Raw genomic sequence first — 24,420 nt, forward strand, 5'->3', positions numbered from 1 at the left:
TTGTTTATTTCTGTGTTATAATTCTGACAGTTGGTTTCAGCTTCTGACGACATTTGTGAGCCAATCGTATAATGCCGTTGGTATCATGTGGTGTTCACGACTGGGCTTCGTCAGCACCAAGCTAGCGTTAGCAACGTTAACATTTGCTAGCTTGCGTTAGCAATGTTAGCCAACTGGGAACCATTTTTAAGGTAGCAGATGATTCGAACAACAGCAATGTTGTCAATAACACCTTTAAATCAGGTTTCACCATTAAAACCTGAACAATGTCTTCGTCAGTAAAGATGTAAGTAATGTGTAAATTGGTTGTTCGGAAACATCATTAATTCCATCCAATCAACAAATCATGTTTACAGGAAGCCACTGAAGAGTGCCGCAGGAATGAGTACTAAGACCTAGAAATTAGTTACTTACTTCCAGTTGTCTTGTCTCGAAGTGATTGAGTTTTCGGTTAAATGGCTGAAATGAGGTTAACACAAGCTTAAAAGACTTTCAGGTTTTGTTCTACAACATAAAGTACGTCATTAAATACTCCATGACTGAATTAAAAGGCATTTACGTGTCTTAAAAATGCGTAATTTGTTGGGGATACATGATAATACAAAGATTCTTCTTCTTCTACTCTGTAAGAACTAGTTTCTATGATGCAACCCTATATACCGTACTTAGCTTACATCTAGACTGATATTGAGCTTGCAAACAGTTGGTGCAACCGACTCCAGGTCTGTTACTCCCTCTGAATGTAATGCATGATCAAAAACTCTCAGACAGGTATACTCAGATAAGTGAAAAAATATAAACTGTATGTATCATTAAATAATTAACAGTAAATAACATGCTAGTGGGATACACATTTATAGATTCCCACCAAAGCCACGTATTTTTTAACCAAATGTCAGCAGATATTTTCTATTTTCTTTAGCGTTTTGCATATTTTTCTGTCTTCTGCTATAATCAAAAAGCAAAAAATGGCAAACACTATAATGGTAACAGGCATTAGAAAAGACAGGCAGAACTGCTTCCACGTACGCAGATGTCTTGTAACATTTTTCCACGATACAATCAAGTCAGGAAATGCTGTAGAGATGTAAAAACAGTCTGTGACAAAGGAACAGTATTCTCTTAATGTTTTGCAGCATTCTCCCCATAACATCAATATGATGGCAATAAGAGCTTTTCTCAGATGTTGATGACATTGATCCAGCATGCTACTAATTTAACACTGACTTTCTTCCCCATGAAACTCAAATCTGTGGCATAACTCAGATTAGGTCCCGCGTTAATCCAGCTACAGTATATGGCACCAGCGAGGTAAGAGCTTGCACAAAGTGCCTCTGAGGAGCCTGATATGTTTGGAGGGAACAGCACACGGACAGAAGAAGAAGATACACATTGTTCACAACTGCAACAGCAATATCAGACTCCAGAGGACATACTGCTGAAGAGAGAATAGCACAGCCTCGGTTAGCATAGTATCATAATGGAATTGAGTTCTTTCAGTCTCAGACACTGTTCGGGTTGTAACAGAGCATGTTCAGTTGCAGGTTTTCATCCCAGTGTCTGAGGATGATGAAGAGCTGGTTGGCAGCAGACTTGATGGAGGCTAAGTCGCGGCCCTCTGGGATGTCCTGCGCACTCAACCACATGCTGGCTTTGGCGGCTACCATTTCCCATTCGATGAAGTAACTGGCGGAGCTGTGTTCCAGCCAGGCGAGGGCTACAGCTGTGGCCCACACCATGCTCTCCGGATCCAGCATCCTCTTCAGGGGGCTAGGCGATGCTGTTTCCAAGCCCCCTAAACCCGAACCCCGTCCACTGTCCGCCTGGGAGTGTGGGGAGAGCTGCGGGTCAGCAGGGGTGGACGGACTGAGTAATGGGGAAAGACCAGCATCCACCATCCCGGCACTCAGATAAGAAGTGCCTGCAGTGTGCTCTGCAGGTTGATGATATGTTTCGGACTCGCATTGGGATCTGTGTCCGTCATCGGCGCTCTCAGCCCGGCGGCTGCTGGAGTGAGACAGGTGGCCCAGGCTGCTGCGGTGGCTGTTGAAGGGGGAGGTCCACTTTAGCTTGTCCATGGGCACGTTAATGGCTTCACACAGAGCTGTGTCCAGGGGAAATGCACCGCTAGCCAACTGCAACAACACCTGTGCAGAAGTTAAAAGTTTGACTTATAGTACAGCTCGTGTTTTTTTTTTTTACAAACTTAAATCAGCTGGGTAGTGGTACTTGTAGAGGAGGAGGGGTATGGGTCAAAAGGTCACACACACACTGACTTTAGATTGATAGCAATGCGCCAAACCACACCTCATTTTACAACAGAGGTGCACAGGTGGGCGCAAGAACATTTGCTATTTACACAACGTGGGCACTGGGCGTGAAAATAAGGCACGTGTAAGATAGAGCCCTGTGTTTTCAACAATTAAAAATCACTAACAGTATAAAAATATCAGACTAAAATGAAATAATTTTGACTTTGTTTTGTTATTCAGTAGAATGTTTTAGTACCAAATATTTGTTTCAGTGCCAGCGTTTCCCATTACAGGTCAGGTTTTGTTGTCAATGCCAAACTTTGTTTTCAATGCCAAGCCCCACAGAGTTGGGTGTATTTATTCCCCTGCAATTCATGTTTTTTTAATACTTGACAAGCAATAAAACAAGAGGTGAGTGGACAAATGATTTGAGTGCATGCTGTTCTTCTGCACCACACTGCATTTTGTAACAAGAGTCTTCTATGGCTCATTACTTCCTCCTCCAATCAGGAGCTGGACGTGAGGTGCTTTGCAATAACATACCTGTTTGGTAGTTGTTAAAGGACGGTAAATCACTTTGAGGGTAGCATTTGTGATTATTTTTGACAGACATATTCTTTTCATTGAAACTGAAAAGTGATGAATAAAACATGAACCAGCTGGCAGGCACAGAATAATTAGAGTCTTCTTCAAGGTCATGGTGGTTTCAGAGAAGGCCTCACAATATTGCAGTTAAGTCCAGACGGTGCTTCTGGCCTCTAAGCAGAGGTTAAATTACACCGGATATTTCTATCACAGGCAATTTCTTTTGCTGGACAGAAAAAAAAGCCATTACTCAGAAAAAGTTTCTTAAAACACCAATTTTTTTTTTTACTGTTTGCAAAGTTTAGTTGGCTAAGATTTATACGACTCCTTCCATGGTCAGTCATGGATACAATCTATTGTGAAATATAAAGTGCACAGTGAGTACAGTAATTTCAGCCCCTGAAGGTCTCTCAATCAAAACAAAACAGAAGATATAAGTAGCGTGGGATCATGGGAGTTGTTGTCTTCATTTAGATAACCACCACTGCTGATGAAAATCTATCTAGAGTTTTATTAATTTTAAGTTTAGTCACATTTAGCGACTTCCTTCCTTTGATCTCTGACTCTCTCTTGGAGGTTATAGCGACCAAATGAAATGGACCGTTACCTTGAATTAAATTGCAATTAAAAGTTTTCTGAGGATGAACATTGTCTGAAAGTTTTTTTAGTACAAAAGTACACAACTCAACATGACAAAGGTCTCATCGTTTTCAGACATTTTAAAGGTGCCAAACAGCAAATCTGGAGAAAGACAATTAATTGTTGAATCTCATTCCCAGGTCGTCAAATTCTGATGCTCTGGGTCACAACAGCAGCAATAACATTGACCTTAACAATGAATTCTCCCTTTTTAAGTAAGAGTACAAACTGTATATATCTGATTAAACTGCTGGTATCCAACACTGACCTCCTCTTTTTATCATCTCCGTATTTTTAAATGTTATCCTTTGTTTCCTTCTTTCAGAGCGATGGGATGAATTGGGGATGAATTTCCTTCCCTTTCCTTTCTTTTACTGGCTCAACAGATTTTGACAAATCTACCTTCTGTTCAAATTAGCTTCCATCACAACACATCCAGGTTGACAGAGCATTCACATGTCTGGATTTAGCTACCCACCAGAGGAATGTAGTCTTTGTTCTCGTTGTCGCTCTCTCCAATTGAATCACCGGACTTGCTGTGAGATCGACACATAAATCCTTTGGCAGCTCGAGTCAGGAGACGCGTCCTGCTGAGGGCCAACCTTAAACAGGAGAGTGGGAGAAGCACGTTTAAATCTCAGTGTATGTGAAACACACATCACTATTAGATTTAATCTCCATCACGACAGGGAAAGCAATTTCTTTTGGTTATCTGGTACATCTGTAGATTTACATATCATTGGAATCCAGTAAATTGAGTGTAATGAGGATTAAGTCACCTTGTTTCAGACTGAACTGTTCGGTGTATTAACATAACCTTTTGTATTTACATGCATGGTATTCAGAGGATGAATCCTAATGACTTTGGTGATCCCCTGACTTTTCCTCCAGCACCACAGTGAGGTTTTGTGTTAAATGTCTCTAAGATGGATTGCCATGAAATTGGCTGCAGACATTCACGTCCTCCGCAGGATGACTTAAATGAACTTTGGTGATCCTTTTACTTTCCTCTAGCGCCAGCCCAGTCACCAGGATAAAATGTTGGCAGTTAACGTTTCTGCAAACCGCTGATTCGTTCAAATTTGTACTAAAACAAAACGTGTCATATCACATAACTTCCATAGTAAGTAGTACCACGCTGTTTCAAAATTTAAAAGCGTGATACCAACAAATGTTTTTAAGGAGACCTCGGGACAATATCTAACCCTATCTGCGGTGACAAAAACAGATATTTTAAGCTAAACCATGATGTTTTCCGAACCCTTTCCTGTTTTATTTTGTAGTTTATATCCTCATGTGTCGTGTTTCACTTTCCACTTCCTCCCTTTGTCTGTTTTCCCGCCCTTTTTCTGTGTACACCTGTGTCTCATTAGTTAATCACCCTCTGTGTATTTAATACAGTTTATTCCCCTCACTCTTCACTGGTTTGTCTGTTTTTTACTCCTGTCGTGTGTTTGCTGCCTGAGTTCTTGAGTTTTACTGGTTTGTTTCTTTGTATTTTTGTTTTGTACTTAGTTTAGTTTTGTTTGCTTTTTGCTGTGTCTGCATTTTGGTCCTGTTTTTGTAAACCTAGCACATACCACGTAGTTTTTGTGTCTAAATTTAACTACATTTTAAGGACAGCATTGTAAAGTAGTAAAGTTGCAACTTTAAGAAATGTTCAATATGAACATATCCGTGGTTTGCAGAAACGTACAATGCTAGCATTTATTCTAACGACTGGGTTGCTAGCTAGTGGCGTCCTCAGGTCACAATTTTAATACCTACGAAACTCATGACATCCCCATCAGCCTCGGCCAATTATGCTTAACCAAGATGGTGAACGTGGTAAACATCGTACCTGCTAGATTTAGATTTACGGCAGACACTTTTGTCCAAAACGTCCAGTACATTTGTCACAAGAAAGAAACCACAAACTTTCACCGTCGATAAAGTAAGAATGAAGAAATAGAAACAATTTTCAAGCCCTTGTCTGAGCATGGTAGCTGCTATTTATCAAGGATACCTGAAGTACATAAGTGCTATGATTTAAGTGCTGGGGGTAAGAACATACAAGTGCTGTGCTCTGCATACAACACTGCTGTGATTAAAGAGGCCAGTGACACACACACTCACATACACACAAACACACCTGTCTGCCACCTGCACTGCGTTTTCTAGAACCTTCTGAACCTGACAATCACACAATCGCACTCTCCATGCAGCAATTTGTCGGCTGTGTGGAGGTGAGAAAGGAGTCAGGGCTTGAACACCGTCTTTCTAGGCTTTCTCTTTTCTTTCCTCACGCAACTATTTCTGTCACTTTTGTCGGCCTCCGAGTGCGACACTATGAATGCCTTGCAGGAGAGACTGTCTGCAAATGCGTGCCATTATTCTCTTACATAATGGCGCCTGGCCCCTTTTCTTTTCAAGGCCAGCTTTTTAACCAGCCTTCGCCGTCTGAGTAGAGCCCACTAGCGTGGCTATAGACTCTCTATATTGACTTCAAGACAACATGAGCTAAAAGTCTAAATCAGCTGACAGAAATGGATAAAGATGAAAACGTCAGGTAGATTCTCTTCCTTGTAATGCGATAGTTATAAATAATTATAGTGCTGATGTCCCTGTGTGCACTCATGCTGTGGTGCCACAGCTGTACATAGCCAGCCAGTCTCCAAACACCCACCTGGCAGAAAACAGGCTCTCCACTGATTTCTGTGACTGGTCAGAGGTCACAGACGGACTCCTTTGGGAGACTTGGAGACAGAAAGGCAGAGTTAGTCGAGGGAAGGAGAGAGAGAAAGAAGCAGTGGCATTTTCTGTGACTTCTCAACATGAGTCTCACACAATAAAGAAGTGAAACACACCCACTGAGATGTGACAGTGACAGTGGAGGACTTATAGTCCAGCTCTCCTCTGCAGGTGAAACGCTTCTCATTGTGTTTTTGAAAAAGGTCCAGACAGCGTGTGTCAATACAAGCCACAAAATTGTACCTTCTACTGCGGTCACTAACAAGAAGAGGGGACTAAAATGTCAATAATCTAATGTTTCACATTTGGAGCAATACAATAGTGTTGCCCCAGAAAATAACAAGAGACTGCCGGGCAAGTTTTTTGTATATTGAAGGTCTTTGCGGAGGTAAATGGATGACATACAGCAAATTTACTGACCGGTTGATGTGATGCTCTTACCCTCTGTGAAGCTACATCTCTCCCAGCCGGAGGAGGAGGGGGTGCTGCACGGAGAGACACCATCCTCTGCATCTAAGACAGTCAGAAAAAGATTGATTTTCACAAAACCTAACTGGATGTTGTCGTCTTTAAACAAGAGGCAATTACCAGGCAACACTGATGCAATTTGTCTGCATCTGTGCCCACTGTTTGCCTCTTTTTTTAAACTGGCATTGCCAAGCAGATGTTCAAGCAGAGTGCTAGTCTTAGCTCCTGCTGTTGCCATGCCACCCCTGAAAACCAATTTAAAGTGTTGTGCCCTTTTCCTGAAGTTGAAGTATTTTTAATGTAAAGCACCACTCAGCTGTCTGAAGGGCTCAGTATCTTACAGCTCCTGGTGCTGGAGATGCAAGGCTGCAATCTTCTCATTTCCAATGAGGTCGTATTAGAATAAATAAACATAAACTTTGGGAGATCTCATATCAAATCCGCCCCTGAAGATAGATATTCCTTTGACTCACAACCTTCACTGAATAAAATATTTATACCTTTTCTCTGCAGCTCTTTTCTTATTTCTTTCTGCTGTATTTATTCGTTAGCCATCAAGTTTGGATTGAAAGGGGACCTGATTATATGAAATGCAGCCTACTGTTGGGCAGAAGGACTTCTTCAGCTTCCTCGGACATGCCGCCAGACTGAGAGCGACCAAGTCCGATGGAGTACCCTCTGTTCTTCCTGCTCCCTGAACGAGAGCTGGAGTGTGAGCCCCTCTTCAGACCTTCACCTGAAAACAAAATTAGTATATTTTTTAATGTAGGGAGACACAATTTGAAAGTGTTTATAGATTAATACAATTTTGAATCGATCCTTGTTTTCCTGAACCAAAATCACAGTTTTGTCTCAGTACGGGGACGCCAGGTGAAGGAATAGTTCAATATTTTGGGAAATATGCTTATTTTCTGTCTCCACAGGTTGGCTGGCAACCTCAAAAAAAAATTCCTCATGAAATAAGAGTGCTTTTATGCATAGCAACAGGCATGAATTAAATGCAGTCACTTCCTGACAGACAGCTGGCGGTCTATTAGCATTACAGAGAAATGTGAAATCGCCAAATTTGTTTATTTTTGTTGGCATCTTGAGCCGTGACTTAAGCAAATAAACATATATATAGTTAAACACGGTGGTCCAACCTATCATACGTTTCTGTTGTGCTCCTTTTATATACTTTGTTGCCAGTTTGGGAGTTGTTGTTAGTTGTTACTGCAAACAAACATTGTTATTGGTTTTATATATATTTCCTTGCATAGGTTCCTTGCAGAACTTCAGGAAGTCGTTGTTCCCTGCCAAGAAACAATCCAGCACACACAAGTAGATATAACCCCTGATGAAAATACTAACAACTCGACATTTTTAGGGCTGCAGTTAATGATATTTTGATTGTCAGTCTATCTGTTGATTATTTTCTCATTTACTCGATTAATCGTTTGGTCTGCGAAATGTCAAAAAGAGTTGTGAATAATGTCCATCACCAGTTTTGACGACCCGAGGCGAAACATGTAAAAGCCCAGTGTGCCCAGCAAATATTCAAATTTAAGAGACTTGAACCAGAGAATATTTGCAAACTTGAAAATGTTGCCAGTTGGCTTTCTGATGACTCACAAATACATGAACTGATTTATTGTTTCGGCTCTAATCGTGTTAATTAGAAAGCTTTAGAGCTGCTCGCTGCTGGCTTTGTTTTTTTTCTTACCTTTGTAGCTTTTTATGTTTAGATAAACTACTCTACCTGTTTGCGGGCTGTAGCTTCTGATTTAATGAGAGTCGTATTAATCTTCTTATCTCACTTTTGGCAAGAAAGCCGATAAGCATATTTCCCAAATGAGAGAATAATTTACATGACAAGATGATTCATTTTAGCACGTACGAGTCACCTTTATAGTGCCACACAGAAGAAGAAAACTTGTTCCCGTTTGTGGACACTCTGTTCAAATATGTAGTGAGGACTGAACGATCTGTGCTATAAGGACTTCTCCACATTAAATCCCTAAAGACTTACTGGGGTTTATGTATTCAATACATGTCTGCAAATACTCATTAGTGTCCAGGTCGATGGGGATGAACGCTGTGTATTTGCTCAGTATATTGCAGGCCTTGCTGGTGTGAATAGCGTATAGCTGATACTTCCTCCCAGAGCCTGTGAATGATAATAAACACAAATGATTACATAACATATAATACAATTACATCATATTATATAACATTACACTGTATTACATAATATTGAATAATGTAAACCATTGATTACACATACATGAAATGCGTAAAAGGAATAATTTGACATTTTTGGAAACATGCTTACTTGCTTTCTTGTGGACTCTCATATTTGTCCTTTAAATATGAAGCTAACCTAAGCTAGATTAGCAGATCATTTTTGGGTGAACTTATCCTTTAAATGCCCCTGGAGCTCACCGTGCTCGATCTCGCACTCCTTATCCGCCATGTGCTCGAAGTCGTGTATGATGGAGCGTCCGGCCAGGTGGTGGAAGGTCTCGTTCCACAGCTCCTCGTGAACCTTCTCCTCACGTTCCCGGCCGTTCAGGAAGGGCCGGATGTCAAAGACGACCTCCCACTTCGCTGGTTTCCCACACAGCAGTCCGGACACCACGGCCTTGCAGTCACCTTTGTGCTGGTTGGCTGCACCCAGATCTGACATGTGGGTCTCCTGTGGGGTTTCTGCTTGACATAACTGGTGTCCGTATCCATCTGAAAATATCACAGGAGCAACGTTTGATTCCTGAGTTTGTTGGTCGACATGTATTCAATCTATCTAAAGCTCATCGCCTGCTGCTGCCCGCTTGTTTCATCACGTTTCCTGCTTGAATGGACCTCCAGTTGTTGTTTTCTAAAGCGCTACTTCATTTCTTCCTTATTCATCTCCTGATTAATTTTCTGTTTTGTTCCTATATTTAAAGAAAACATTTCCTGTCTTCCTCAAGAGACTCTTTGCTCGATTCTGCCAAGACTAAAGTGTCGGTCTTGTTCATTTTAGATTAAGGACGTTTGCCATTAAAATCCATTTTTTCCACATCAGGCTGAATAAAACGGTCTCGGCTCGAATTCAAGGGCTCGTAGTCGTATTACTCTATAATTGCTTCCAAAGCAGCTTTTGTTTGAATTTTTCATTTATTCATTCATTCAAACTTTTAGAGATCGTTGAGGACATGCCCTCATTTTCAATGTGGGGAGTACACGAGTACAGAATAAATACACACAAATCATTAACAAGAAAAGAAACAACAACAGAACAAGGTTAGTTTTGGGGGGGTTATTTGGGATTAGTATTGAATGCATGTAAAAGTAATTTCAAGATTTGGTAAATATGCTTATCTGCTTTATTGCGTAGTTTGATAAGAAAACTGATACCAATCTGTACAGTAACTTTTAATCTTTGTCAAACCATCACCTCTAAAGACCACAAAATAACAGTTTATAACTTCTTTGTTTGATTTGTACAAAAAATAGAGATACAAGGGGGTTATGTGTTGGAGTATATCATGACTGAGACGTCAGTGACTTCACGGAGTCTCCGCTGGTCACACTGCAAACCTTAAGTTCGATATAAAGATGGAGTCAGGAGACGATTATGTTAGCTTAGCATTAAGACTGCGGCAGACAGCATGCCTGACTCTGTCCAACAGCTCAGTAGCTAACATGTTATATCTCATTACTTTCATTCGTACAGACTCCAGTAGGTCACTGGTCCGAGCCAAGAAATAGTCCCGTGCATAGCTGCCCGTAAAAAAAGCCACTTTTTTATACTTTTTCATTTTTATACTTTTATACTAACAAACTTGCAAACATATTTAGCAAGAAAAACAAACAAAAACACAGATTCAATCCAACATAAACTATGGACATCCAGATGTATTCAATAAATCATTTTTCAGTGAAACAGATTTCTTGTGTTTGTGGTCTCACCTGTATCTCCGACGCTGCCTACAGATGGGCTGTCAGTGGATGATTTGGATCCGCCATCCCCAGCGGTGTTGCGAGCTGCTGGCGGTGCGCCGCCGCCACTGAGCTGAGGATTGTCCTCAGGCTGGGGATGGAAATGAAGCTCTGAGTCGGCTTCCTGCTGCAGAATGGGCTCCTGCTGAGGGAGCGGCCGGTGACAGCTGGCAGGACGCCCTCTGGAAGATGTGGCGCACAGGCTCGCCAGCTGTGGCTGAAAACAAAAAGTTTTTTTTAGTTTTAAATACCCTGATGCAATCATCTGCAAATTGTATTTCTGGGCATTGCAGCGTGTTCACCCAGGGCTTTTATCTCAATACGTGCAATACGTACGAATTTTAGTTGGAAACAGTCAAAAATTAACAAAAATTATCAACAGGATTCAAAGAAATAACATCATGATGTCTATGTATTGTGTTGCAGACATTTCTACTGAGGTTAGCATGCTAACCGGCTAGCCCCTTCCCATACCAGTCCAAGGCTCCTGTCCAAGACGTGTACACCAACACTTCCCCAGTGCTCCGGGCTCCCAGTTCGGACCACTAGCCACACGGTAACTGAGCTAACTAGCCAGCGTTAGCTTCAGTTAGTAACAGTAAGTGTTTACTCTGGTGATATGCTGCCCCCTATTTGTTTGGAGTATAATTTCATACATATGGCATCTTTAAGTGATAAGTGACATACAGACTTTTGATGATGTGCTCAAAAGAAATATCACATAAAGTCGTTCAAAAATACGCCAGGAAAAGACATCTGTTGCTTGATGAAACAGAAACTGGGCTGCAACTAAGAATTATTTTTATTCCTGATGAATGTTGTGATTTTCTCATTTTGAATCCTGGTGTGGTTTATAAAATGTCGGAAAATTGTATAGAAATGTCAATCTTGGGATCGAGCTTCTCATTTTATCTGACCAAAAGACCAAAAACCCAAAGATATTCAGTGTATTATCACATAAGACAAAGATGCTCATGTTCAGAAGCTAGAACGAGGGACTGTTTGGTATTTAGGTAAACAATGAAACACTTACTGGGTACCTATATGTTAGCACAGAGGAAGAGGACAACTGGTAAGAAATAGGGGGTAAAAACTTTGTGTTTAGGAGGAACTTGGAAATCAGTACCGCAAAGTGGAAGCCTTTAAAATGTGGGAGAGAGCTTGATTATTATAAGTGGAAGGATTGTTTTATTCTGTTTTGAGTTTCATCTTCTCACCCCTCTCGCAGAAGGTTTAATTAACGCCTTAATTTATATTTCTTTCATTCATGTGGCAATAGCAAACAAACAAATAAATAGGAAGTCACTATGTTGTTGTTCTCGCTTAATCATGGCATGAGCGCAGTGAAGAGAAGAAGTAATTTCTTCATAGCTTGATGAACTCATTCTAGTGTTACTAAGATGCCCCCTGAGGAATATTGAAAAGTAATTACCAGTCCTACATTTTCCCCCTTAATTACTGAGGAGAGCACATTAGTCTGTTCTTTATTATACCCCAGTCCAGACACGGACACGGGTCAGATAGCTGTTTAATTTGTCAACACGGTCTGAATACTGATTTAAAATGTGTATTATTGTTATTATTAAAGAAAAGCTCAGTTTGGAGTCACTGGTTTGAGTTCTGAGTTAAATCACAAACTGAATCAGAAACAACCGCTGACCCATTTTTCCAAACTGAACCACAGCAGGTTATTTTTTTTTGAGACGATCATTACTTCTCTTCGCAGCGTGGGATCACACCTGGTAGTCGTTCCTCCACTGCGTCTCGTGCTCGGGGCTCATCTGGCCGATCAGCTCCTGGACTTTGGCTCTCCTCAGTGGGTTCTTCGCCGCCACAGAGCTGGGATCGCTGGGAGTGTACACCTTCTTCGCCGGGTTGTAGTCTGTTATCTGGTTGGTGCTGTACGCTCGCCTTCTCGGAGACGTCTTCGAATCAAACCCTGATGTTTTGTTCAAAAATGGAAATAGGGATCACCACATTTATTACAGGTCATCCTGAGGGAGACATGAATATTTGCACTAAAAGTTGGTGACAATCCGTGTGATGCATTGACTGGGATCCCTGAGTATCTGTACAAAATTTGCATGTCTATCCATCCAGTCGTTGTTGAAATATTTCAGTCTGGGCCAAAGTGATATAACGCTGCCATCTGTGGCACCTCCACTTAACCAAAGAGCATCTGATGTAGATATATCTACTACAGCCTGACTAATACTGCATTTATGAGACAGGAAGTAAGGAGAGAGATTTTACAGTTAAAGAAATGGACTTGTCAGTGCTCTCTGTGAGTAAACGATGTAACCACGACACCTCAAATGTACTTTTACCATTTCTGTACTGCCATTTTGAGGCAGACATCAACACTTTTTATTTATTAAGTACTGTACTTTTACAATTTTGAGGTACTTTAAAGACGTTTTTTCCATTTTCTGATCTAGCGCTAATATCTACCTCCACTGCGATTACATACATCAGCTGGCCCCTTTAGCTTAACAGGTTATTTCATCAGAATGCCATCAGTAGTTTGTGCACATAGTTTCTTACCCATGGCATCTTGCTCTGTGGTGGCAGGGCTGCTGTCTGTCATGGAGTCCTGGTATGAGTCATACAGAGGTCCAGACAGCGCGTCCCTGTAGGACCCCTGGCTGTCCACACATGTCTTCACCGGGTCCTCTTCTTGGGAGTGGTAAAACACAGAGCTGGCTGACTCAACGGAGCGCATCATGCTGTACCGCCTCCTTTTATCCTGTAGAGGTTATTAGTAGGTGACACATCCAGGACAAGTGCTCGCACAAAGACCCATTCACAAGGCTTGATTAAAAAGCTTCTTCATAGTTAGCCTCGGCCCTTCATTGTATCTCCCTGGGAACACCTTTCAGATAATTAGATTCAATGAAACAAACGATTTAAACAAACTCACGGTGGATTTTAAAGTTCTCGCATGTCATTTGTCTCCTTTCAGCAGCTGTCTTGCACTTACAGATTTGGGGTTGGCGTGGTAGCGCGTGGTGTCGCAAGCCACGCTGTAGCCAATCAGACTGTCCCCTGGAAACAGGAAGGTGTTGCCCACAGGTGACAGCAGCACTTCTTTGGTCTCAGGAAACAGCCATTCGATGGAAATGTCACTGAGTACCGGAGACATGGTTTTCTTCAGGGACTTTATCATCTGTGCGAGAAAAAAAAAAAGGCTTTAAGATATAAAACATAGCTTCTAGACGACTAGTGCATCAACTGAAAGCATCTCCGAGATATGATTTCCTAATTGGCAGACACTTGTTGCTTGGAAAGCACCCGAATAATGGCTCTCCAGTGGTCTGAAGAATAGCTGGCTGTCATTTGGAGTGATTCACAAAGCTGGAAATGAGTACCTTGGGCTGCAGCCTCTCTCCGTCGGTCAGGAACTCCGCTGTTCCTCTGGAAACTGTCGCCAGTCCCTGCACCAGCCTCCTGCAGGCGTTCTGCCCAATGCCGAACGTGAAACATCTGCACAAACACATTAAACACCGCAGCTCCATGGACGGATCGACCTTTATGTGCGCACGACAACAGGTGTCTTCACAGAGATCAATATAGATGGCTCGGCAACAGATGAACTATAAACAATCTAATTTGTGAAACACGGATTTGAAATAAAAAACGAGACAGTCAGAGAATTATATGAGGCATCCTGCTGCTTCTACTGTTCTCCTGGGAGGTGGGTTGATGCTTTCTTTTACTATTTTCCTTCCTTATTTCTCACTGAGGGATGAGCTGGCTAATTTCATCGCACCAGCTACCTCCCTCTGCATTTTTAATGAGATGACAGACTTCAGATTAAAAAAGGAAACGTCACCTTCTCCATATAGTGAAAAAACCTAAACGTGGATTTTTACAGAACAGATCTGGTCTCTGACCGGCTGCGCTGATTTGTAAACACTGTGCGATAATGATGCAGGAAGTGCCGATGAGTTGGCCAAGCTCTGTGTACCTAATGCAATCATCTGGGGGCAGTCATCCATTAAAAGGGGGGGAAGACAAAAGTCAATTATTTTCCGGAGTGACTCAGGAGAGGGATACACAGTGTGAGACGTAGATGCGAGCTGCAAAATGAAGTGATTTCCCTGCGTACCGCGGATCTACGGTGCCACCGGCGCTCGCTCTCAGTTGGTGTTCGCAGCCGTCAGGGAGAATTATTATTTCCTTCCTCTAGATGCAGCTTTTAAGCAATTTTATTCTTTTAAATCTAAAATCAAGGCTTCACATATCTCTCTGTGTCGTGATCTCATGGCTGACCAATGCATTCATATTACAGCTCCATAACCAAGGTGTACCATGTAAGTCTTAAATCCCTGGATGTGATTTTTGGATGTTTGCTTAGCTTTGACACTACATGCGGTAGCTTCTCTGCCAGTGCTGTTAATACTACAATGGTTTCTAATACGCTTACTTAAAAAAAAAACAAGCAGCTACCAAACATATTGAGCGTCACCGTGAGTGGTACATCATGTGCTGCATTGTCTGCAATCACACCTAGAAACAACCGGGTAATTCTGTAATGTGTTCAGAAGCCACAACAGCTTAGACAACAAAGGCTCCACTTAGACAACATCCCTAAAATGTCACTCAGTATTGATTTCTAACATTCAGAGTGAAGCTCACAGCGGAAGTAATACTTGCCTGATGTGACGTGCATGGCTGCGGACCAGCTCGATAACTTTGCCCGTGTTGCTGACGGCCCCGTCGGTGAGCAGAAAGAGCAGGCGGGGGTGTCCGCTGAACATCGGCTGCCTCAGGATCCAGTTGAGCGGATCCAGGATGTTGGTCCCTCCCATGTCAGCTCTGATCTTTCTAATATACTCACAAGCCAGAGCCAGGGCATCCTGGGTGGTGGGAATAAGGAAGATAGAATGGTTTATGCGTAACATTAATTTTCACTGCCACACGGCCGATGCTCAGCTTTATGGCCCCCTCGGAGCCAATGATTCAGACGACCTGGGGATTGTTTTAGTCTGAAAACTTCCTCAACTTAGAAATCCTGTTGTCTGCCCCCCGTCGATATCACCGCTGATATTCAGTCACATCTTGGTGGCCTAACATCAAATGTGAATCTGCTGCCATGACATGCTGAGACATGATTCTTGATTCAGAAGTTGTCCTCAAAAACTCGAACTTGGAAAGCTCATTCATGCTTTTGATACATCACACTGAGAGTATTGCACTGGCCTTCACGCTGGTCTTACTCAGAAAGGCCTCCAGCTTGTTCAAAGGGAGAGTGTAAGCCTTTCAGCTCATTCAAAAAAAAGAAACTCCAGTTCTTGCTTCTCTTCACTGGTTGCCTGTCAGTTTTAGAAATGATCTGCAGCTTTTATTGACAACTTTTTAAGCAGTGTCTGGGTAACTACACTTCTAACTTTGAGCCTGTATGTAACCGTTGATCCTCAGCTGTGTCCCTCAGCGTCCTCTTTTAAATCTCGCTTGGAAACCTATTTTTATGTAAAACCCCTCTCATTGTGATCATTTGATTTATGTTTTATTCTCATAAATATTTCACTAAAACTTTAATTGTATGTGTTTCAATTACATATAAAAATGTCTGTGTAATTCTATCACATAAGTGAAAAGTAAGTCATTTAATGCAAAATATTTCTATCACGTTGAGTTGATGTGAATAAATAAAAGAAATAATAAGTTAACGCAATTTTTCAAGAATTATACCTAAAAGTTATCCGTATGTAATGCTTTACTTTTATGTATAATAATTGAAAAATTGCATATACTCAATTAAGCAGACTTAGTTTTTTAATTAATTCAAATCGACTCAACATGAAATAAATACTTTGCATACTTATGTAAAAGAATTAAACGGACATTTTATATGTAATTGAAATACTTGAAGTCAATGTTTAAGGGAAATTATACTGTATTATCTACCTGTTCATACATATGTACCATGTAACCCTGCTTTCTTCTTATTATTATTATTATTCATTCTTGAGTAACAGTCGAGTATATACTGTGTAGTTAACGCAGATTCTCCCATCACATCTGCATCAAATTAGGTCACATATCTTGCAGTGATATATTGCAGAACTGCTTTACCTCGTCATAGTTCTGGCTGCTCGTGAACAGGGATTTGAACGTAGAGCCGAAGCCTATGATGTTAAAAAGGCAGCCGGGCACCAGGCTCTTGAGAATCACCACCATGGCGTCCTGAGGGAGAGAGAGGCAGAGAGCAGATTAAGTTCACGTCCAGAAAAAATAGAACAAAGACTGTGAAGAATAAAAAAAAAGGCAAAACTCTTCTGCTCATTAGGTGCTTAGTGTCCTGTTGAACTGTTTGATGGTTTCCAGTGTAATACAGCTACGTCTGCTGAATGTCTGGTTGAATGGCAGCACAGCGCTCTGCACAGCTGTCACCGCTGCACAGCAGACTTTCTCAAGGAGAGGAGAGAGCGGCACCACGCAGTGTCATTTCATCCATCACTGCCTCTTCTACAGTGAAAGAGCAGTTGAAACTGGATGAATAGCACTCAACCTTCACTCATGTGAAATGCACAAAGACCACATTGGCCAGACAAGTCTGCTCAGGTGCATCAACAAAGAAAAAAATTCAGTATGTAATACTGTAATGTTTATATCGTATTCTGCAGGTTTTCTCAAAAGATCAGTGGTAAACAGTCGTTACATCATCACCCTGGCCTTAGGCCCAGACCCATCCTGCAAAAAGCTGAGTCACAAGTCAACACCAGTCAGCATCACATCATTAAGCAGCATCAGTGCACAAGCTGCCAAATAAAATTTAAATAGAAAATACTGCCTGTGTAGGTATTGAAGAAACGTCACATGAAGTCTGATAAGGCCTCAAAGACCGCTGCTGTCTAAAACCTAGCAACTGGGAGACATTTACTGAATAATGAATGATTTGTCTGATCAATATCCTTGTGTACATGCCCTTCACACAGTTGGCTAACCACATCTATAATCTCCAAAGTGTGCAGAATCAGGACGGGCAGAATCACAGCCTCTGATGACATATCATGTTTATAATGTGTTTGATACACTGGCTTTTAATCTGATCTTTTAAAAAAACGTGCATGTCTGATGTCGACTATTATACGCTTGAACAAATTCCCTGTAATCGGCAAATATCATTTTTTAGAGGAGAAGAATCTTTAAACTGGTGATGGTGTGGGATATATTTCAATTTATATGTAAATCAGTGTCTGCCTGAATGTATATTCAAGCAATATAAGACCTCAGGCCAAACTGAGGACGAAATACCTTCACGCGGTTGATGTTAACCCCGCTCATGCTGCCGCTGCGGTCAATGAGGAAGATAAACTCGCCGTGAACCTTCCTCAGGTCTGAGCTGATGGGCTTGAGGTCGGGGCAGAAGTTCAACATGACCACAGGGTTGTGGAGGATGTCCTTATGGAGCCGCCTGTGAATGATATCTACCTGGAAAAAGGCAGGAGAATAAAAACCGAAAGCATCAGCAATGGAGGGATTTGGCCCCGTGAGATAAGTGGACTTATTATGAATTTTTTGCGCAGGCTTTAATTTAACACTTAAAAGAAGGCATGAAAGACAGACGAGCGATCAGGTCAATAAGATAGAGCTCGTCAATTATTGTAGATGTGCCGGAAATTCCAGGCTGAATGAGGTAAGCCTCTGGAGTGTTTCCATAGAAACACATTTTTATGGCTCTCTGTCTCTCTTCTCCTGTTTCGGTCTGCTGGTCACTTAACAACCTCATCATGGCGGAGATGTGAAAGGACACACACAGGACCCTCAACAGTGAATAAACAAAGCAGATTGAAAATTGTAATGTTGAGCTGGAATAAGATAAACATTAACTTACAAAACACAGTAACTGTACTGTTAATAAGATATTTAAAAATGCATAATCTCCATGAAAACAGCATGTTAAATTTGCCATAACTTGTTGGCTAGTTAGCATGTTGAGACAGCCACAGCTAGCTTTAGCTAAAGCTAAAATAAGATTAGCCGCCGTTATCTGAAATTGAAAAGATTACGTTTTTTTCTGACACACATATTAGTAGTTTGTTATTCCACATAAGTTATTTAAGTAGCTAAATCTTATCCTGATGTAGAACAAAAACAAGGCTAGTTAAACTCCTGCTAACGCTAACCAGTTAAAGTAGCTAAAGTAGCTAAGCAGAGGTAGGCTAACTGCCACCTGAGCTTCTGATAAATAGATTTCATGTTATTTTTCTGAGTTCATGTCTAAATGTACTGACTTGTAAACATATTCATTATATTATTTCAATATAAATATTGCAGTATATGTCTTATTAAAGAAAGAAAGGTAAAGAGTTTGGTCTCGACCCACTCTAGCTATATAAAAAGTGTCATGAGCTTAGTTTTGTTCTGATTTGGCACAATATAAATAAAACTGAAACCTTGCAAAACAGATAAACATATATTTAATCGCTGAATTATGTATTATAAATAGCTAATAATTTAAAAATGCAAAATCACAAGAAAGATAAAAGGACATTTAGTTTGTAGATACTTGCATTCTTTCAAGATTATCCAAAGTCTGAGTGCAGTATCTGCAATTTTGGGTAAAATCTTACTGAAATTTACAACAAAAAATAGGTTAAATGATAGTTAAGTGATAACTTCTCTTAAATCAACTGGTCCTACAGACTAGTTGCTTATTTATGCACCTACAGAGGGTGAACACAGGTCATAAACTCCTGCATTACATTGTTAGACATCACAGAATAATGAGACATAACCTCTGAAGAACTTTGTTGCATGGCATTGTTCATGATATTGCAGTGTAGTCTCCACCATTCTCCCCCATAACGATATCGCCATGACTGTGTTGCCATCAGTTCAGGTACGTGGTGCTGATGTCGATGTCACACTCACTTTCCTCTCGTTGCTGGAGTCCTTCTTGGTGGCCTTGATGAAATCGCTCCGGCCGTGAAGATACTCATCGTACTCCTCCTGCGTCATGTCTCCGTTCTCGATGAGCACATGTGGCAGATGAGGCTCTGAAGTGACACAGTTGGTTCAGGACATAACACATGGCTATAAATATTACAGGCAGATTATAAAGCAGATGGACAATGCCCAAAATTGACACCCAAGTGCTGTAGAAGCAGCCGCTCATGGTGGGGGAAGAGTGGAAATCTGTGGTGCTGAATTATCCCCATATTGATGAACGAATCAAGAGGTGGTTGCAAATAAAGATGCTGCACCACAGCTGGGTCTCAGGACTACAGAATTAGCTCAGAGGGTTGAGTGAATCCTGGGGATTTGGACCGTTGTTTCTCTGCAGGTTCTGAAAAACATTGTTTCGAGCTTCCTCATAAGAAAGGCTTCAGTTTAAAAAGGTTTACAAAAGTCCTCAATAGTTTTCTTGCGAGAAGCGGGCCGTAACTTTAGGTATAGAAATGTTTTTGTGTGTGATTTTAGCAAAACCTTGCTGGAAAATCTCAATTCATATGTGCATCTTGAATTAATTAATTGCTTTTTAATTGCTTAATCCATTCATCCATCCAGTGTCCCAGGTCTTGTGTAATGTGTACTGATTAATTATTGATACTCTTGTACTTTAGTGTTATAAATGTGTCCAAAATGTGTTATAAATGCAAATAAATTCATGCACTTGCTGATCAAACTGCTGGTTTTCATTGATATATTTCTTACTTTGGCTGTGGAGACTATGACACTGACACTATTGCCTTCTGTGTGATATTGAAAAATGTCTTTAAATGTCTAAACCCCTAAAACCTGTAGTAATTAAATAACACACAGCCTGTGTTTCTGGCCATTAATCAACATATAATTTGTAATGCATTTCAGTTTTCCTCCATCTCTCCTCCCCAGCTGAGCATCCGTGTTGTGATTGAACCTGCAGCACCGGTCTGAGCTGAATTAAATTGCCGAGCGCAGGCAGCCGGTCTGTTTGTGAACAAAACCTTCATAAGAAGCCTATTGGATCAGCGAGGCCATGGCTCAATTCCTGCCTCTGGGAGACAACTGGCCCACACATACTATAGGTCAAGACGGCAGCGAGAGGGGGAGAGACGAGAGCTGACACTGCACTCCCACACAATGGAGTCTGACACCGCTGGCATGTCATGCATTAACAACAGGAGTAGGACCTTTTTTTTTTTCCTGATGAGGCACTCGAGCACACACACAAAGTGAGGCAGTGAATCACCTCGAATCTGATCTGATTACAAGCTTAACACAAGAAATGCTGTAGCAGAGCTGAAATGAACAATTTCAAAAAAAATTGCACTAGAGAGGGGAGGAGAGGGTGAGTGAGTCGGGAGGCTGTTGACCTACCGCTGGGGTAGATGAGGATTTCGACAGGACAGTCGTAAGTGTACTTGTCGGCCAGAGTGATGACGACGCTGGTGGCAGAGCGGGCCAGAGGGTCCGCGTCGGCTCGGATGGCATGAGACGGGCTCTCCACACCTACACAGAGCAGCAACCACAGCAGATCAAATAACCAGTGGCGCCGCTTCCAGTAATAACAACAATAACAGAGCACTGAAATGACTCACATTTATAAGAGCACGAATTTCAAAAAAAGATTTAAAGATATAATGCGAGAATCTTCACGATGTGCAAAATCACAACTTTTGTTAAGTTATAAAGGAATAGGTCGACATTTTGAAAGATATATCTCTTTTCCGTAAGATAAATATGAAGCTACTTAGCTTAGCTTAGCTTAAACACTGCAAACAAGTGGAAACAGCGAGCCTGGCTCCGTCTAAGGGTGAGAAAATCCACCTCTGAAGCTCATTAATGAACATGAAGGGGTTATATGCTGGACTATTTTGTGGCTGGTGCCGCCTAAGACAAGACTTTAAATCTCTGCTGCTGGACTACTTCTTGAGTTGAGAGCAGAGTGTTTCCCACATGGTGTGATGAGGCAAATTATAAACCCAAGGAGAAATCCTTTTAAAAACCTTTTTTCAGGGGACCCCCGTATTTCACTTTTCACACGATTCAATTGTCAGGTGGTGGGAATTATTCGAGCGTGACACATCAAAGGTCGTGACTCACTGCCAGTGTGAAGGAGGATAACCTGGAGGGAAAATGGATCGCTTTCTCTTGCGGAGAAGTTCACTTCATTTTAAATTCGGCGACCTTTCAATGAATTCTTGAATTTTATTTGGCATTAGTAGATGAAGATTAGAGAGGCCATTTTGCACTGGTATGGATACAGGTGTGCCTTGGGTCCAGCCTATAACCTTCTTAAAACTGCAGCTTGTTGTTTTGTACCCTTTAAATTTTGTACAGATTAAACAAATTAGATATAAAGTGTGATTTAGTGAGTTTAGCGGTAGGTGGCACTTCTGGACGGAGACAGATTCACTGTTTCTGCCTGTTTCCTGTCTTCATGCTGAGCTCAGCTAACACCTCCTGTCGTATCAGATCAATAAATATGAGAGCTTTCTCAATCTCAACACACTATTTCTGCATAGCTTTCAGGGAGCACTGAAATGCAATTCATGATAACAGGATATCTGAAGTGATCGGGCCTGTTGTGCCGTTACACACACTGACAAAAACCAGTTTTATTTCTCAATAGCTCATGGGTGCAAAATCCACACTTGACAGGTGGATTTGCCCCGAAGAGAAACACGAATCCTCTGACCTGCGAGGAGATAGGGAGCCCGTATCTCCAGCTGGAAGTTAAACTCGTAGTCCATGGAGTTGATGACCTCCTCCTGTAACAGCGAAGCCAACCACAGCTGAGGGGAGTTGGGAGTTTGATCGTGAGGACTTGAGGCACCTGTATGCCTGTCCCGCCTAAAAAACAACATTAAAATGGAGCCATCTTGAATGTACACATGACATATTAGTGTGTACCTGAAGGAACGAATGAATTTATGTATTTTCTTACGTTCTGGAGAAGTTCGGGGATAGTCCCTGCTCCTCGTTGATGGTCCTCTGTACCCGAGGCGTACACACCGGTGGAGATGAGACCCGGATGCCTCCGCTTGGAAGGGTGGAGAGCTCAGAGGAGGTACTGACCAGAACATGGACCGTCTCCATAGGAGGGATGACCCCGAGGTTAACCACCAACACTGTCTTCTCCAGGTCCTCATCCATCACTATGTGTCCTGTGACACCCAGACTAGATTAGTAATCTTCTGAGGCCTTAAATATCATTCAGACTCATTTAAGCTCTGTAAATCTTAATGAATTTCGTCTTTGATTCCCTTCTTGATTCTTCTCATTAATCCGGTCTAAAGTAAATGTCACTGCTGCTGCTCTGATTAGGAGCTCAGTACAAAACGCAGCTGCATCTTAAGAAAGAGCTCGGGCCTATTTATCGATAGTGCTATCTTTCAAAGGCTTGTCCTCAGAGTTAATTATACAGGAGCTATTTCTACATCTTTGTTTGAGTGAAGTACGATACTATGATGTTATTATTATACCATGTACTGTATCCACCTACTGTACTGCAAACCTAACCCGTAATTACGTCTCTAAATACTAACTATCTTCCATAAAACTGTGGGACTCGTGAGGCAGACATCTAAGTACCAGAGGCAGACTCTTAGTCTTTTGTAGTAGTCAAACTTAAAAAATGCCAGGTCCTACATATCCCATAATGCAACCTGTCTTTCCTTAGACCCTCTCTTTCAAAGCAGGTTGTGTATAGTTTATTTGATGTTTTTCACTGAAAACATCTGCATGCTGCTGCTGCTGGAAACAGGATCGATGAGAGCGGTGAGAGTAAATCAAATTAAAGTTGCGGGACAGAAAACCAAAACAATAAGCTAACGTTATAAGAGAGGAGATTTTCAATAGAGAACTGCAAAGATGGTGGTCGTGTGACATAAAGTTAGGGCTCATTTAGATAGGGCGTTGCCAAGATGGCTGCCGGGTGGCAAGACAAAGGTCATCTTGGTCATCGAGTCTTGCTTTGGTGCCAGCTGTATTGAAGTATATAGGAGATGCATGGAGAAACACACTAAAACCCAATCTTTAGCCTACTTTTAAGTGTGTTCTTTCATTTTTTGGAGGCATTTCTTCATCAGAAATCATACGACGCAGATATGTTGGCAAGATTCGGTAACGTAATGACCCTTCCTTCTTTTGGAAGTTCCTTGTTGCCTAAAAAAAGTCTTTGTTGACGCTACATAGGTTATAATTCTCTGTGGGCTTCATCACTACAAGCCTTTCACATTTCATATGGTAATATCATTCATTGATTAAATAACAAAAATTGATTAGAGCAGCTTTAACCTTACCGCTGCCGCTCTGGAGGGCCCCATTAGACGTGTTGCAGTAATCCAGATAACAGTCTTCAATTTTTGCCTTGTCTTTGATTTGCAGCGTTATAATCTGACTGGATATCATGGACTCGAACCCCACGACGATGGAATTTTCCTCCAGCGGATAAATGAAGATCCCTGGCAGGCAGTAGGAGGAGGAATAATAACAACAAACAGGAATAATAACAAACCAGAGGCAGTAAAAACAAGCATATTCAGTCGATAACAGTGTTTCAGAGCATAAGGTGGGTTTTAAATTAGTTGAGCTAGTGTTCACATCGACCGAGCCCCGGCTGAAGTAAACAAATTAATCTCCTGTAGTGTATATACTCACCCTCAATTGCATGATCCTCGATATTTTCATAGGTCATAGAGGCTGTCATGGCCAGAGTGTAACCCCGGACACAGGAAGTTATGTCAGAGACGCTGAGGGGCAGAGCGCCCCGGTTCTCCTTGTTAATGAGTCCAGGCATGGTGCTGCTTTTAGGATTCTGGTTAATTAGGATAAAAAGAGACTCATCATGTAA

The 24,420-nt window shown here is 41.5% G+C and overlaps 1 protein-coding gene across 1 annotated transcript; it reads right to left on the reverse strand.

Annotated features, from left to right (window-relative positions):
• Positions 1 to 1,416: 1,416 nt before the first annotated feature.
• vwa5b1 (von Willebrand factor A domain containing 5B1) lies at positions 1,417 to 24,366 on the reverse strand. Its single transcript, XM_073470827.1, has 22 exons — positions 24,228 to 24,366; positions 23,870 to 24,031; positions 22,513 to 22,732; positions 22,264 to 22,418; positions 20,943 to 21,074; positions 19,515 to 19,639; positions 17,895 to 18,071; positions 16,713 to 16,823; positions 15,291 to 15,493; positions 14,003 to 14,117; positions 13,615 to 13,800; positions 13,179 to 13,380; positions 12,374 to 12,573; positions 10,605 to 10,851; positions 9,096 to 9,389; positions 8,683 to 8,820; positions 7,276 to 7,410; positions 6,648 to 6,713; positions 6,142 to 6,211; positions 5,317 to 5,319; positions 3,955 to 4,078; positions 1,417 to 2,147 (listed from the first exon to the last, which is right to left on the reverse strand). Exons 1-22 carry the CDS (start codon positions 24,364 to 24,366, stop codon positions 1,503 to 1,505), a joined length of 3,849 nt encoding a protein of 1,282 aa, XP_073326928.1. The 3' UTR covers positions 1,417 to 1,502.
• Between the last annotated feature and the right edge of the window lie 54 nt (positions 24,367 to 24,420).

Source organism: Pagrus major, chromosome 7 (assembly GCF_040436345.1).
Source record: "Pagrus major chromosome 7, Pma_NU_1.0".
In the NCBI taxonomy this organism is placed as follows: domain Eukaryota; kingdom Metazoa; phylum Chordata; class Actinopteri; order Spariformes; family Sparidae; genus Pagrus; species Pagrus major.

Coding starts and splice junctions, on each gene's coding strand:
- vwa5b1 (XM_073470827.1), bottom strand. CDS start 24,366: ATGCCTGGACTCATTAACAAGGAGAACCGGGGCGCTCTGCCCCTCAGC. Junction 15,494..16,712: donor GCAGCCAGAACTATGACGAG/GTAAAGCAGTTC, acceptor CCCACCACCCAG/GATGCCCTGGCTCTGGCTTG. Junction 7,411..8,682: donor TATTGAATACATAAACCCCA/GTAAGTCTTTAG, acceptor TTTTGTTTTCAG/GTGAAGGTCTGAAGAGGGGC.